General features: G+C 43.3%; 1 protein-coding gene and 1 pseudogene across 1 annotated transcript in view; one reads left to right on the top strand and one right to left on the bottom strand.

Annotated features, from left to right (window-relative positions):
* FRAS1 (Fraser extracellular matrix complex subunit 1) overlaps positions 1 to 16,838 on the bottom strand; it is a 513,961-nt gene that overhangs the window by 227,904 nt on the left and 269,219 nt on the right. Inside the window, exons 16-18 of the mRNA XM_018049625.1 lie at positions 6,664 to 6,804; positions 4,762 to 4,902; positions 3,088 to 3,264 (exon numbers count right to left, since the gene is read on the bottom strand). Coding sequence (XP_017905114.1) covers positions 3,088 to 3,264; positions 4,762 to 4,902; positions 6,664 to 6,804 — 459 coding nt within the window. The remainder of the gene's footprint in view (positions 1 to 3,087; positions 3,265 to 4,761; positions 4,903 to 6,663; positions 6,805 to 16,838) is intronic.
* LOC102168901 lies at positions 9,715 to 10,725 on the top strand (annotated as a pseudogene).

Below are 16,838 nucleotides of genomic sequence, written 5' to 3'. Positions count from 1 at the left end.
AGGCCTCTAGAAGTCAATCCAGCCCTTTCACATGGGACCACAATTAAACCATTCCAGGGGGATTAGATTCTAATCCTTTGTAAAAGGTGTCTGTATAAAGGGATTCCAAGATCATTCCCATCGGTCAAGGAGGCTTTCTTAAACTTAGGTTGTCTCAACCCTGCAACACTGTAATTCTGTGTGTTTCCCCCTTCAGGGACCATTTTAGAACAGCTCCTTGGTGAATAGCATGGACACTGGAGTCTGGCTGACTCAGGTTCCCACTGGACTCTACTTGGCGCCGGCTACTTGATACCAAGCAAGTTACAGCCTTAATTTCCTCCCCCATTTCTCTTCTAAAGTAGTTGTACCACTGACCCCATAAGGCTGGTATCAGGACCAAATGAAAAAACAGAACAAGTAAGGTGCTTCTTACAGTGTCTGCATCAAGGCTGAGCACCAAATTCACAGGAATATTATTTTCGGGCTGAATAACCCTGGTTTCCTGCATTCGTGCTCCGTCGTGTCCTGCTCTTCATGATTCCATGGACTGTAGCCAGCCAGGCTCCTCTGTTCATGGGATTTTCCAGGAAAGAATACTGGAATAGGTTGCCATTTCCTCCTCCAGGGGATCTTCCTGACCTAGGGATCGAACTCACACCTCCTGTGTCTCCTGCATTAGCAGGCAGATTCTTTACCACCGAGCCACCTGAGATGCCCTGGTTACTCTCATTTTTATCAACAATTCATCTTTAAAAATGGTCACCATTTTTGTTTATCTCTTCTGATCCCTCTCTAAATTCCCTAATTTTCTTTTTCAATGAAGTGATCAAAATTGTAGAAAGAAACTAACCCTGGTGAACAGCCTAGGCAAGTTTCTTCATTTACTTTATTTACTTCACTTCTTCTTTAAGATCAGAAGTGAAGGCTGTGTGGTGTGTGGCTTGGAAATGCATTGGGGCTCTTTTTCTACAGTTAATTTTTATTGGAGTATAGTTGCTCTGGCTTCCCGGGTGGCTCAGTGGTAAAGAATCCGCCTGCCAATGCAAGAGCTGTGGACTCAATCCCTGGTCTGGGAAGATCTCCTGGAGAAGGAAATGGCAACCCACTCTAGCATTCTTGCCTGGGAAATCCCATTTACAGAGGAATCTTGCATGCTACAGTCCACAGGGTCGCAAAAAGTCAGACACAACTTAGCGACTAAACAACAATAACAAAATAGTTGCTTTAGAATGTTCTGATAATTTCTATAGTATAGCAAAGTGAATCAGCTGTACATATAGATATATCCCTTCATTTTTATATTTTCTTCCCATTTATCTCCCCATAGAGCATGAGTAGAGTTCCCTGAGCTACACAGTAGGCTCTCATCAGGTTATCTATTTTAAACAGAGTATCAATAGTATATGTATGTCAATCGCAATGTCCCCATTCATCCCACTCCCTCCTTTACCTCTTGGTGTCTGTACGCTGAATCTAGAAAAATGGTATAAATGATCTTATTTGCAAAACAGAAAAAAAGGATTTGGAGCTCTTAGCAGCAAAGATTCCCATATTTTGTAAGTGGTTGTGGAAACAGAGTCGCAAGAATTTAAGGGACCATGGGAAGTTTGCACAATGCATACATGGGTGGAAACCAGTGTTTGGGGAAATAGAGGCCCCTTCCAATTTTAGACACTATGTAAACACCCTGTAGCATGGTGCATCCCAGAGAGGAGGGAGTGACCCTTATAATGTCCCCAAATACCTGAGCACATGGACTGAGATTTATACCAAGTGATCATGAGGGCTTTACAAGTTACCAAGCACTTTCACACTCTGCACCTCCTTTGATCCTGGCAAAAAGCATGTGTGAAAGTCAATTATCCCTATTCTAATAGTGCAGATGCGAAGGCTCTGAGAGCTTAAGCATCTGGCCTGGGGCATCTGTATTCCAGTTCCACATACTTTCTACTATGCCATATTACTTACCGTGTCCAAAGCCTTTTAACCTAACCTTGAAATCCAACGTTTCCATGTGAGTATATATTCCAGTGTAATAGTGAAGCCATTTTAATAAGCAGGCTTGTCAAATACACCACTGAATCTGCAGTATGCTTACAATTATGGTGCAAAAATAAAAATTCAAAGCTATGCACAGGGGAAAAAAAAAGACTCAGATATATTATACTAAAATAAAAGGCAATTGGGTTTAGGCAGGTAGATGGTAGAGAGATTATTTTTCTACTTTTTTCTTCATTCAAAATTTCCCTTAATGAACATATGTTCATAATGAAAAATATTAGTAGATTTTTCCCCAAGTAGCCCAAGAGTCAAAAAATTCATCCAATATCAAGGAAGGTTCTTGCAGGAGCAGAGAGCGGCCTCCCATACCTCCTAAGAAATTGGGGCTTCCCTGGTGGCTCAAATGGTAAAAAATCCACCTGCAATGTAGGATACTCGGCTTCAATCCCTTGGTTGGGAAGATTGCCTGGAAAAGAGAAGGACTATCCAGTCGAGTATTCTTGTCTGGGAAATCCCATGCACAGGGGAGTCTGGTGGGCTATGATTCATGGGGAAACAAAACATCAGACACAACTGAACATACACGTGCACGCACCCCTTCATCTCATCTTCAGCCACTTACAGATGACCCAGCTCTGAGTCACACCTTTCAGAATGGCATCAGTTCTCTGTGGGCAATACACCAAAGCAAGGGCAGGAATCACTTCTAAATTTTGACAGAAGTCCAGATTTTGTCCTGAAGAGATCAATTTATATTCAGAGTAGCAAATTAAAACAAATAAATAGAATTCTACAATGAGCTCCATGTCTTCCTCAGCTACTCATACTGTCTCTGAACAAATCCCCACATGGAATTTCTGAGAGTGTGACTCTGAGGACAGTGGAGTAAAAGGAACTAACTTTTTAAGATCACCTGTTATTCACCAACAGAAAGGGGATGTCCGTGGGACCATTCTCTCACATGTCAGTCTTCCATCCAGAAACACACAGAAACTATTGCGGCGGGAAAACAAAGAACTTCTGGTTTGGGTCCCACCTCACAGGATCCTTCAAGAGGTAAGCCTGGAAGCTACCTAAACATTTCCTCCAATCAGGCTTACTCACCTTCACACAGTCCAGTGTTCTCCAAGTAAAACTGGGCTCTGCACTGGGACAGACACTCGCCCAAGGTGATGTTTGCACCCGACAGCGGATCAAACTGCAGTCCATCCTCTGGCTTCCTACACTGGGTGCAGTGGGAGTGTGCTGGACCCACACAAGTCAAGCAAGAGGAATGACAGGCTGCCAAGGGGAACAAAATGCAGGAATCAATCCAAGGGTCAGATAAGCATTGCAACCAAGGGGCGTCCCTAAGGAAGTCCGATTCACTCAGAAAAGTTCACCAGATACAACCTTGCACATAACTGTTTTTCCAGTGGTCTCCACAAAGCCCAGGGGGATAATAACAATATCTGTGAGAGGCCAAATGAGGGTGATGCTAACTAGCCATGCCTCTCCGGTCCTAGAAGAGCTGCCAGGCTAGATCACGGAGGGAAGAAAACAGCAAACTGGACAATATTGGCTTGGATCCCCAGAGAGTCACATACAGAGGATGATGGTATAATCTCAGTTTTTAATGGAGGATTTTAAGAAGCATTCCTATAAAGGCTGTTACTCTATTATGTGCAAAAATGGTAATTGTGTTACTGTCTATTATAGCATCCATCACCACTACAGAGGGGTCCAGGCAACATATTTGTTAGAATTTATGTGAGGAAAGGCTGCTTTTCTAGACAAGGAAGAGGCCCCTTTACAGCAGCAACAAACACTTGACAATCCATCATAGTTTCTGGTTTTCCTTGGCTGCTGGTAAGAATCGGAGCCAGAGTACTCAAAATCTCTCCTGCCCACACTCTGATATAATGGTTGCTCCCATCTTTTCAAAGATTCTCTAAATTGTCTTTTTCAGGATATTTATAGCAGCTGCCCTGTTTTAAATATGTTTTTTTTTCCCCCTTGTAACTATCCTTCACAACTTTTCCAAGGTGCCCTATGTATAAATAAACATAAATTAACTTTGCTTAATTAAAATGTTTGCTCCCAATGTTCCAGTTTCAAAAGGCTCAAAGGAGATTGCCCTCCCTTATGAGCCAAGAGCCTTTTCGGCAAATAGCTATGGAAGATTTTCCATTTTACTCAGCCCAGAGGCATTGCTGGTAACTCTCGGTTTGCTCAGCAGTATCATTAACAAAAAGAAGTTCTTCAGGGAAAAACAAAATGAAGACTAAGAAAAACATTAAGAATGCTCGGAGGATTGAAAAGAGAGGAAAGAAGAACCGGGTTCGTTTTAATGCACAGGAAAGGGAATAACATTCCCCTCAAGGATGACCAGAAAGACGGTGGCCCGTTGAGTGTCATGACAAATATTCAAATGTGATTTTTCAGATTCTCCCTTTGATAATGGGGGAAAAAAAAAAAACCCTTATAATGCAGGCATAACCACATGGGATACACTAGAGGAAGAGCTACCCCACAAAGTAACTTATCTCTATGTCCTTGTGATGGGAAAGTTTATCAGGAATGATGACAAGGGACTTCTCTGGTAATCCAGGGGTGAAGAATCCACTTTCCAATGCAGAGGATGGAAGTTAAATCCCTGGTCCTGGAACTTAAATTGCACACGCCCTGGGGCAACTAAGTCCAAATGCCGCAACTACTGAGCCCGCAAGCCTGAATGCTACAAGGAAGTCCCAGTATAGCAAATAAATAAATAAATGATGATGATGACACCAACAATACCTTTGCAGACACCATGGTCGGGGTAGAAGCCCTCTCCACAGTTGGGCAGACAGTGGCCTTGGCGCAGGGCCTGGGGCTGGATGCAGGCGGTGCAGTGAGAGGCCGTGGGTCCTGAGCAGCTGGCACATGAGTTGTGACAAACTGAGGAAGAAAGGAATACAATGGGACCAAGGTAACTAGAGAGTCCACTTCCTGGCCGGCCTCCTCATGTGCGAAGATGGCCACTTTTCTATCCTCAGTCCCCATCACGTGTTGCACCAAATCAAGGGGCATTTGTGTTCAGAGGTGGTTGTGTTACCAGCACCGCTCACACTGCAACTCTGCCCATCTTTCATCCACGTTCTATTATTGATTAGCTACCCTTTATTTGGGGTTCCCGGGTGGTGCAGGGGTTAAGGGGATGCAATGCAGGAGATGCAAGAGACCTGGGTTCAATCCCTAGGTTGGGAAGATCCCCTGGAGGAGGAAGTGGCAACCCACTCCAGGATTCTTGCCTAAAAAACTCCATGGACAGAGGAGCCTGGCGGGCTATAGTAGATGGGGTTGCAAAGAGTTGCCCATGACTGAGTAACTCAACACAAATCCTTTATTTAGTGTTTGTACTGTGTTTTATATATATTGCCACTTTTAATCTTCATAGCAATGTTAATGCAGTAGGTAGTATTAACCCCATTTTACAGATGAGAAAACCAAGGTCATGGAAAGTTAAAAAATTTACTCATGATCACAAAGCTAGTTAGTAGCAGAGCTGGAATTTAGCCCAAGGTCTGTCTGAACCTAAGACTCCCCAGGTGAATAGGGAAGAGGAGACAGTTCATGGATCTGGGTGTTGGGACCCCTGGCATTTTGAAGGGCCTGTCCCTTAGCTTATGCCCTTAGCCAAGACTGGGTCTCTCCAGGCCTAGTGTCCTTGACATATGCATGGTGAGAGGTTGGGTTAGATGGTCTTTTAACACACTTACAGTTGGACATTCTAGAAGTCTAAGTAAAAATTATGTTAAAGGATTTGACCACTACATATGGCAGTATCAGGCATGCCTCTCTCCTGCTTTGGTCCTGGCTAGTAACAATGGTACACTCTGACTCCAAGAGGCAGATGGCACCATGCTGTTCTAAGGAACAGGAGTGAACCCTGGAAGAAGGTTCTGAAGGACCACGGTCAGGAGCTGGGAGAGGGGAGTGTGGAGACAGGAGGAGATCGCTGGGGACAGAATACTTAGGACAAGAGGCAAAGAGTAGATGAGTAAAGAGGCTGACAAACAAACAGGAGGCTGATGATTCAAGGAAGTAGGACGGGTCTAAATATCCTGCCCAAACAGACGCTAGAAGTGGAAGTAAGAATACGCATGCTTGTTTCAGAGAAGAAGGGCAATCAGGGTGTCTGAGGCAGCAGTAAGTTCCCATCTCAAATGGGAATGCTTCCTAGTTTAAGATGTATAAGTCTGAAAAAAATACTATATAAATAGCATATAAAACCAAATTTTCAATAGATACACACTTTAGCTTTACAAGCTATCAAACTTGGTTTGCTTTTTATTTTCCTGGTGCGCTGTAGTTGCCAACATATGTGTTTACAAATGCCATCTAAAGAATGATTCTCTCCTACCTACAACCTGAGTGAGTAATGGTTGACAAGTACACAAGGACTGTGTGAAGATTTTAGAGGTTTTCTTGGCATTTCAAAATGATCCCATGATCTTTAATGATGATTGGTATGTGTAACACATTACTCCCCCAGCATCCACCCATATGCCCCACCCTCATACCAGATATATTTTCCTTTTAATTTGCCATTTACTTACCATGCACACAAATTTCCAAGTGAGCAGCATACAGCACTGAGTGTAATCAAACATGTGTTAATTACTTTTTTGGTGATGAGGAGTTGCCCATGTGACTTACCTTTACATCTCCCAGTGGCATCAGCATAGTACCCACCAGGGCATTCAGAAAGGCATTTCCCATCATGCAACACAGTCTTCTCCACACAGGTAAGACATCTGGGACTACTGGGGCCACAACTCTTACAGGATTGATCACAAGCTAGAGGGAAAGAAAACCCATCAGAGAAAATCAATAATACAAAGGGAGCAAAGGAAGTCTGTTCTTTCAGTGTCCACAGTTGATATCAACATAGTAATCACATTTCTGGCTGCTCAGCTGAGGTCTGTTTCCTTGATTCAAGCTTTTACGTATTCACAGTTGAAGGAGAACTCAGTAAGTATTCACTGAACTAAGCATAACAAATATTCTGAGGCTCACCTACCAGTGTGTCCAATTTAATATGGGATTTAAAGTCAAAATGGCTTTGGCAGTAGGGTTCCCAGATTTAACAAATAAAATACCAGATGCTCAGTTAAATTTGAATTTCAAGATAAATAAAAAGTAAGTTTTTCGTTTAAGTTTGTCCAAAATAGTTCATCCTATATTTCATCTGACAACCCTAGTTGGAGAGAGAATTCAGAGTTCTACTAAGCAAGGCCATGCTATAAAACTTTGGTTGAAATTACTGAGCTTTACACAATCTTCTAGGATCTACTCGTTCACTTATTCATTCAGTGAGCCCTGAACACATTTCTTATACTCTGTGTCAAGCACTGTGCCAGGTAGTAGAGACACAAAATCCAAATCAACTTGGTCTCAGCTTTAAGGGGCTTGTTAAGTCTACCAGAGGAAAATAAACACATGCAACATTAGGAATACTAAATATATTGTTCAGATTGGTCTGCATAAGCATCATAAAAATTTCAACAAAATGTGTGTGGGGTAAGAAGTATGAAAGGTGAAGAAAGGATTCATGGAAGAAATGACGCTTGAGCACTGTCTTAGATATCGAGTCAGAGCATGCCAAACTGATGGGAATATACTCTCAGCTGAAGCAAGTACAGGCCTAGAACCTGGGAAAGCCGTGAACTGCAGCACACCAAGCTTTCCTGTCCTTCACCATCTCCTGGAGTTTGCTCAGGGAAAGGCTGGGAAACAGCCGTTCTGTTTTTTCGGCTGGAAAAGTGGGAAGGTCCAGATTACAGAAACCTGTCTACCAGACTCCATAGTCTAGATGCTCATCTTAGGAAAGATTTCAGGAGCCTCTCTCTACACAGTTTTTGGGTTTCCCTGGTGGCTCAGATGGTAAGAATCTGCCTGCAATGCAGATTGGGTTTGATTGGGTTGGGAAGATCCCCTGGAGGAGGACAACCCACTCTAGTATCCTTGCCTAGAGAATCCCATGGACAGAGAAGCCTGGCAGGCTACTATCCATAGGGTCACAAAAAGGCGACATGACTGAGTGACTAACACTGACACACTCACTATAATTTTTAGCATAGTAAAAATATGGCTATGTTTGTGTTTAAGCAGGATCACTTTGGCTTCAGCTGGGAGGCAGTTTGGAAAGGTGAGGAGGAGAGTTGGGGACCAAGTTGGCAAACTGTGGAAATACTCAGGGAACAAGATGACTGGGAGCTGCATCACGTCTGTGAATGAGGTGACAGATTTAAGAGTTGTATAGGTGCAAGTGTCTCAGATGGCTGCCAGGGGTCTAGTACAGGGGATGAGTGATGCTACTCAAGGAACAAAAAAAAAGAGTAGGTGTGGGGGTTCATCTGGGACACGTGCAGTCCAGTAAACAGCCTGACTGACAGTTCTGAGACTCAGGGGAGGGCCCTGGGGGTCATCACATACAGGTGTGCTTGTTGAAATCAGAAATGAGTTGATTTATTCAGTAAAGGGATTCCCCAGGTGGCACTTGGAGAAGGAAATGGCAACCCACTGCAGTGTTCTTACCTAGAAAATCCGGTGGACAGAGGAGCTTGGCGGGCTGCCGTCCATGGGGCCACACAGAGTCAGACACGACTGAAGCAACTTAGCATGCGTGCACACATTGGAGAAGGAAATGGCAACCCACTCCAGTGTTCTTGCCTGGAGAATCCCAGGGCCGGGGGAGCCTGGTGGGCTGCCGTCTATGGGGTCGCACAGAGTTGGACACTACTGAAGCGACTTAGCAGCAGCAGCAGCAGCAAGTGGCACTAGTGGTAAAGAACCCACCTGCCAATGCAGAAGACTTAAGAGACACAGGTTCGATCCCTGGGTGGGAAAGATCCCCTGGAGACCACAAGCCACTCCAGTATTCTTGCCTGGAGAGCTACAGTCCACGGACAGGACAGAATTGGACATGACTGAAGCGACTTAGCATGCAAACATGCGTAAGAAGATGTATTGTTTCTCCAGCACTGTAAAAGCCCAAGGCAAATACAGACCCCAGGAGAGGTTTATAAAAAGAGAAGAGTTTGAATAATTGCCGAAAGCATATCTAGGAGAAAGAAGGGAGATGCATTCAAAAGTACAGATGGAGAGATTAGCCTTGAACAGAACAAAGTCCTCCTTTGCTGAACAGAAAACAAAGTTGAGGGTAAATGCAGTCGCAAGTAAGTCTATGACTCAATCTACTCCACACTCATGGATAAATTCTTTAAAAACAAGCCAAACAAACTTCTTCTCAGTATCAGAGAACCAATGATTCAGGAATAGAGAACTACTGAGAGATTTATTCTGTCTGTTCTCTTAATCCACCTACACCATCCTAACTTCCTGAGAAACATTTAAGGAACTTGAGGAAAAATATGGCAATTGATGGAGTCAAACAAAGGATAAAAGGAAAGATATATCCATTTGAATGCAGAGTTCCAAACAATAGCAAGGAGAGATAAGAAAGCCTTTCTCAATAACCATACTTCCTCAATAACCACACTCTAATGTTCATGAATACTAACTAAAAGTGAACAGGGGGCAGTTGCCACTGCTGGAGACAGCTGGAAAAACCTTTGTGGGAGCGATACACAAGGTGGGCAACTTCTCCCTCCTCACAACCAGACCCCATGGGCACCGGAGTCAGCACTACTGTTACCCACCAGGGCATTTGAAGTGAAAGGGGCATTTCAATCAAACAGTATTGAGATGGATTGGCTTGTGAAACATAATGGCCCAAACGATACAAGTGATGGACAGAACAACTTTGTGGACTGCCATCTGATTGCGGCAAAGAGGAAATAGTTCTTTCAAGGGTTGGAAATCGTGCCGAATGGGATAACACTGGCAATGGACTACCACAGGAGAAGCACAGGGGAGGCCTTCATGCCTTTGCTTCAAAGAAGACAGCAGAAAATGCACTGGGGAAACACAAGGAAAGAATGAGGCACAGGGATATTGAGAACCTCAGAAGTAGCACAAGGAAATCAAAGGATGTTATGATCCACCAAGAAGTTTGCTGGGCCAGCAACCAGGACCACACGATAGACCAATAGGAGGAAGAGGAAATTATTATGCAGCTGGGCATGGAAGCGTGTATGACAGAATTCGATGAGAAGATGACAGGTATGATGGTGATTATGGAGGTTTTGATGACTATGGTGGCCACAGTGATTATGGCTACAGAAACGACGGCTTTGATGACAGCGTGAGCGATGGAAGAGGTATGGGAGGACATGGCTACGGGGGACGTGGTGATGCAAGTTCCGATTTTCATGGTAGTCATTTTGTACATATGAGAGGAGCACCTTTTCAAGCAACTGGAGATGACATTGCTAATTTCTTCTCAACACGAAATTCAATCCAAGTGCATATTGATATCGGAGCTGATGGCAAGGCAACAGGAGAAGAAGATGTAGAGTTTATGACAGATGAAGATGCATCATGTCCAAAGATGAGAATAACATGCAACATCGGTACATTGAACTCTACTTGAACTGAACTGCTGGAAGGCAGCTCAGGAATGGGAGGTTACGGCAGAGATGGAATGGATAATCAAGGAGGCCACAGATCAGCTGAAAGGATGGGAATGGGGACAATGACAGCGGCGGATACGGTACTCCTGATGGCTTGAGTCGTTCTGGCCTGGGTGGTGGAGGCAACAGCAGTTACTATGGGCAAGGTGGCCTGAGTGGAAGTGGACCGCATGGGATGTACTAAAAACATAACCATGGATATAAAAGTCCTACAGACATCGTCTGGTCTCCTAGACTTTCTTATAGATTTCCTTTCTTTTGTATTTTAAGAATTTTATGATGACTGAAGGAAGGTGTTTTCAAAATACTACTTAGTAGAGTGACAGATTGTGATGGGAAAATTCGTTTTCTATAGGTTTTATTTGTTGTATGTGTGCGTGTGTGCTAAGCCATTTCAGTAGTGTCTGACTCTTTGTGACCCTACGGACTATATCCCACCAGACTCCCTGTCCGTGGGATTCTCCAGGCAAGACTACTGGAGTGGGTTACCATGCCCTCCTCCAAAGGATCTTCCCAACGCAGAGATCAAACTAGTGATCTCCTATGTCTCCTGCACTCGCAGGTGGGTTCTTTACCACTAGTACCACCTGGGAAGCCATCTGACTTAAAAAATAAATTTTTACGTTCAAACCACTGATACTGATACTTTTTATATACTGGCTACTCCTAAGAATGTGCTGCTTTCATAAGATTAAGGTTGATGTATTTTACTATTAGCACTACAAGAAGTGAAAAATGAAATCAAAAGTCACTCAGTCGTGTCCGACTCTACGACCCCATGGACTATATAGTCCTTGGAATTCTCCACGCCGGAATACTGGAATGGGTAGCCTTTCCCTTCCCTAGGGGATCTTCCCAACCCAGGGACTGAACCCAGGTCTCCCACTTGCAGGCAGATTCTTTACCAGCTGAGCCATTATGCCTACTGTTTAAAGATTTAAGACACAAATCCATGTCTTGAGAGTCTTACCACTAGATTTTGCATCTGATGTTTGGAGTTTTAGAGCCATTGCATTAAAAAATAATTATATGCGGCAAAGAAAAAGGTACTTTTTACTTTTAATCCCTTTAATCAATATGGCATTTTTCCAAACTAGCTAATGGATCAAAATAAAACCTGTTGATGTGAATTCAGTTATTAAACTTGCTAGTTGGTTTTTCTAGAAATGTTATTAATGTAATAAATATCAAGGTGGGAGGTAAGTAAAAAGCAAAGAAAGGGATAATTTGCCCAATCAGACACTGAGACATATTGCAAAGCAATAGCAATTAAGGAGTAAAACAATGGGACAGTGGTATAGGAATAGAAATTTAGACCATGAAATACCTCAGAGACAGACCTATGTGCATATGAAAATTTAATATCCAATAAAGATCACTGGAGAAAGTTAGATTGAATGCTGGGAAAACTGGATCATGAAACGGAGAAAAATCAAACTGCATCTCACAGAAGTGGACTCTAGATGGATGAGCCTACATAAAGTTAAAACTGAAATTAATAGAATTTCTTCTATTAATTATAGTATAATTTCTTTGTGAACTTGATCAGGGTAGGTCTTTATCTTAAAATTTCAAAAGCAAAAAGTTAAAGTATAAAATGATGAATTACTTATTTTTGTTCAATGAAGGGTACCACATTAAAGGTTAAAAAGCAACAAAATGGGAAAATGTTTGTATATTTAAGAAATGACAGAGTTAGTATCACAAAGTGCAAAGAACTCTGTAAAATCAACAATGAAAAGGAAGCAAGGCCAGTGAAGAAAGATACATTAAAAAGCAATTTATCAAAGAGGAAACACAAAAGTCCAACAGGAGTTGAAGATAATCTCAAACTTATTAATAATCAGAAATAGGCAAATTAAAACAGAATGCCCCTGTATACCTATTGACCAGAAAAAAACTTGAAGTTTGATAATGTCAAGTCATGGCCAGAATGTGGAAATGAGACAGCCCTGATGCTTTGGGGTACAGATGCTGGTGAACTACCTGGCACTACTTAGTCCCATAAAGAAATCGCAGAATCAACACATAAAGAATAAACTAAAATTTAAAAAAGAACCCAGTAATTCTGTTCTGGGGTTATCCATCCTAGGGAACCTTCCCCACACCGCCACAGGCTCATCGAAGGACATATTGGAGGTTGCTCACAGGTGTTCCCTAGTGATGGACAGATGTGGGGTGTCTGTCCCTGGGAGAGTGGGAATGCAGACCAGGAAGGACCACGCAGCAGTGAGAAGTAAACACCTAGATGCTATAGCAACATGGGTGAATCTGAAAGACATACTGCTGAGTGAAAAAAGGACAATATAAACTGGTATGAACTCTATAACATGGTGTCATTTGAGAAAACTATACACATACGTATAGAGAACAGCATTTCAATATGTACATTACCATATGTAAAATAGATGACCAGTGCAAGCTGGATGCATTAAGCAGGGCACCCAAAGCCGGTGCTCTGGGACGACCCAGAAGGACGGGGTGGGGAGAGAGGTGGGAGGGGGGTTCAGGATGGGGGAGCCACATGTATACTGGTAGCTGATTCATGTTGATGTGTGGCAAGAACCATCACAATATTGTAATTATTTGCCAAAGAAAACAAATTAATTTAAAAAACACAGTATTATTTAAGAAAAATATACAGGTACTCACTGAAAAGAAAACTCATTTTACATGAGCCTATTAAAACAAAAGGATAAAAAATTTACAATAGTTGCCCAGGTAAGGAAGGGAAATCCGTATAAAAGGAAGGAAGGAAAGAGAAGAAAAAGAGAGGCGGAAGGAACAGAGAATGTCTAACAGAAACCTCTGACTCTGCTTTGATTTATGTGTTAGCCAGAACCAGAAAAGCCCTTCATAACAACACAGGTACTTACATGACTGAACAATGAGGAGGTTTTGTCCTTCGAATTTCCCCACCCTTTATACCTAATATTTGCAAAACTCAAAGCATGTACCACAGACAAACTTGGTTGTTGTAAATTCTTTCAGCCATTGCACAGCACCATTTATAACAGGTTGTGCTGGATTTTTCTCAGCACTCAACTTGAGATTTCTACAGATATGGGTTGCTTGGGTTATAAATTATTAAACCAACACCAGCCGGGCTTTATCTCAAATAGCACTAATCTGAATTGAAAGTAAGCCAGCTTATCACCATCAGACGTCTAAATTAACATTCCGATAGCAATCAGTCACTCCGTTCACTGTTGCTTTAGAACACATTTATACAAACCTTTCTGAAGGCATTTGACACAGACTAACAGAACTCGAACAATTTTATGAAGAGCATAAACTCCAGCTTTGTCCATCAAAAGGGCCATTGGTCAATGCCAACGGCTTCACAAAGTCTAGTATCTGCTAAGCACATGGAAGGCATTCACTAATTAACCAATGGTCAGTTGACTGGTTGGCTGACTAATGTCAGCACTGGTCCATCCTTGTGTTTGAAAGTTCTCCTTCTGCTTTGTTTCAAAATGTATACAGATAGCATTTCAGATGTATACTTTCTCCTGAAGCCACCTGTTCAGCAGTCTTCTTTTAAATTCTTCCAGTCTGTAAGGAGGTCTGGTTTTCTTCACTCAACCTCTTAGCCCAAGAAGACTCCCACCCCTCACTGCCTCAGGCTCACACTAACTGGGTATCACTCCTTTTACATACACGCATCCCTAGCATAAGTTGCTTTCTCAATCCAGATAACATCATCTCGGTAGCAGGTCTGTGTCACTGATCCCGACAGTGACAGTAGCCAGTTTCCTCAGGGAATTAAAAGGGTAGATGCCTCCAGGCCTTTGAATTAGTGCAAATTTGACATCTGCCAACCTTAGGGGAATACATCTGGCTTAATTGAGCAGGGAAGTGATGCTGATAGAAAAAGATTAAAATGCTCAGGGTAATGGCAGCCTGGTTCTTTCCTCATTCTCTCCTGAATCCACACAAAAGCCACCTGTGACTTGTCCAAATCGAGTGAGGTTTCTCACACCAGAGATACTGACGGATCTCTGCACGGCTTTAAGCAAGCAGCTGCCAAGAGCTCTCTCTTCTCTGAGACAATTTGTCAAGTCTCAGAGATCATCTCATGTGTGCTGTTGCTCAGTAAACAAAATGAGCATAATAACTTGAGAATGTTTTATGGGCTGCACATTTTTTTAATTTAGTGGACTTAATTATAAAAAAAAAAAATGCATGAGACAGGGTGCTTAGGGCCGGTGTACTGGGATGACCCTGAGTGATGGGATGGGGTTGGAAGGGGGATTCAGGATGGGGAACACATGTACACCCATGGCTGATTCATGTCAATGTATGGCAAAAACCACTACAATATTGCAAAGTAATTAGCCTCCAATTAAAATAAATAAAAAAAATTTTTTTAATGTCATCTGACTTTTCAATATTGACCATCACAAGAAACTTGATTCAAACCTTTCATTCAGGTGCTCACCCTGTGGACCAGCCACAGGGATAGCTGGCTGATCTAAAGACTGACAAGAGATGCAAGAGGCGCAGATTTGATCCCTGGGTCGGGAAGATCCCCTGAAGGAGGGAATGGCAACCCACTCCAGTATTTTTGCCTGGAGAATCCCCATGGACAGAGAAGCCCAGTGGGCTCTAGTCCATGGGGTCACAAAGAGGCAGATATGACGGAGTATGCACGTACACAAGCACAGGAAGATAAGGAAGGAGGAGGAGGAGAGGGTCAAGGGAAAGGAGGAGAGGGTGCAGGAAACGGGCAGAGGTGCATAAAGAGGGATCATGGTCTAGCAGCACCAGAGCAGTTATTAGGCAGTCAAGGTCTAAACCCAGAAGACCCAGCATGAATCCCAGCTCTGCCCCTCATTAGCTCTGTGACCTTAGGCAAGCTTCTTAGTCTCTCTGCTTCCTCATCTGAGAACAGAGGATGATGATAACTACCTCAGAAAATTGCTGTGAGGATTAAACACTAAACACAAAGCACTTATTTTGTACCAGGCACTGTGTTAAATGTCTCACCTACATTAATTCAGTCTTGGCATGGCCTTCTGAGTTAGGTGTGTGCTGCTGTAACAAATGACCACAGACGTGGCTTAAAGCAACACACATTTATTATCATACAGCTTAAGAGATCAGAAGTCCTAAAATCAAAGCATTAGCAGGACTGCATTACTCTGGGAAGCTCTGGGTGGGAGAATCCATTTCTTTGTTTATTCCTTGTCTCTTTCCAGGTTCCAAAGGCTGCCTGCATGCTCATGGTCCCTTCCCAGCATCACTCCCAAAGTCTGCTTCTGTTTCTGGTCTCCTTTTCTGATTCTGATCCTCCTGCCTCCCTATTAGGACCCTTGTGATTACACTGGTTCATTCAGATAATCCATGGTAACCACCCCTACCTCAAGATCCTTACCTTAATCATACCTGCTGCTGCTGCAAAGTTGCTACAGTCTGTGTCCGACTCTGTGCGACCCCAGAGACGGCAGCCCACCAGGGTCCCGTCCCTGGGATTCTCCAGGCAAGAACACTGGAGTGGGTTGCCCTTTCCTTCTCCAATGCATGAAAGTGAAAAGTGAAAGTGAAGTCGCTCAGTCGTGTCCGACTCTTAGCGACCACATGAACTGCAGCCTACCAGGCTCCTCTGTCCATGGGATTTTCTAGGCAAGAGTACTGGAGTGGGTTGCCATTGCCTTCTCCTTAATCATACCTACAAAATCTCTTTTGCCACCTGAGGCAGAATGTTCACACATGCTACTGATTGCATCTTTGAAGAGCCATTCTGTCTCCCACAGGTAGGACTATTGTCCGCATTTAACAAATGGGAAATTGACACAGGAAGAGATTAAGTAACCTGCCCCAGGTCATGCTTTTTCTCCCAACATGTTCCTGCCTCTCAGTGGGTTAATGTTTAGCATATGGGACTGTGCTCCGCACAAGGAGCACGAAGTTGGGTTAACTCTTATTGTCTGCAGTTGTCTGGAAGGTTGAATAGACAAGAACTGCCTCAGTTTCAATTCAAGGGCACCAACATCAAAAGCAGGGTGGCCCTTGGCTGGCCTGGGAGTCCCAAAGAGTACCTTGGTCCCCATGCACATATGGAAGCTGGGCTCCTCTCCCTCCAGCTATGGGTCTGAAGCAAGCAGCCTGAGGCTCGTGGTCTTCATATGCATGCAGGACAAGGTTACAGAGAGCACCCAACCTAACAAGCAGTTGGGGAACAAAGGTATTCAAGGGGATTCTGTCACTGGGAAAAAACATGTTCCACAAACTACTAAAACACTGCCAATTCTAGTGTGCTCTGTGTGTGCTCAATCACGTCTGACTCTTTGCGAC

Source organism: Capra hircus, chromosome 6 (assembly GCF_001704415.2).
Source record: "Capra hircus breed San Clemente chromosome 6, ASM170441v1, whole genome shotgun sequence".
In the NCBI taxonomy this organism is placed as follows: Eukaryota; Metazoa; Chordata; class Mammalia; order Artiodactyla; family Bovidae; genus Capra; species Capra hircus.
The sequence above is the reverse complement of the archived record's forward strand: the minus strand, read 5'-3'. Positions and strand labels throughout refer to the sequence as shown.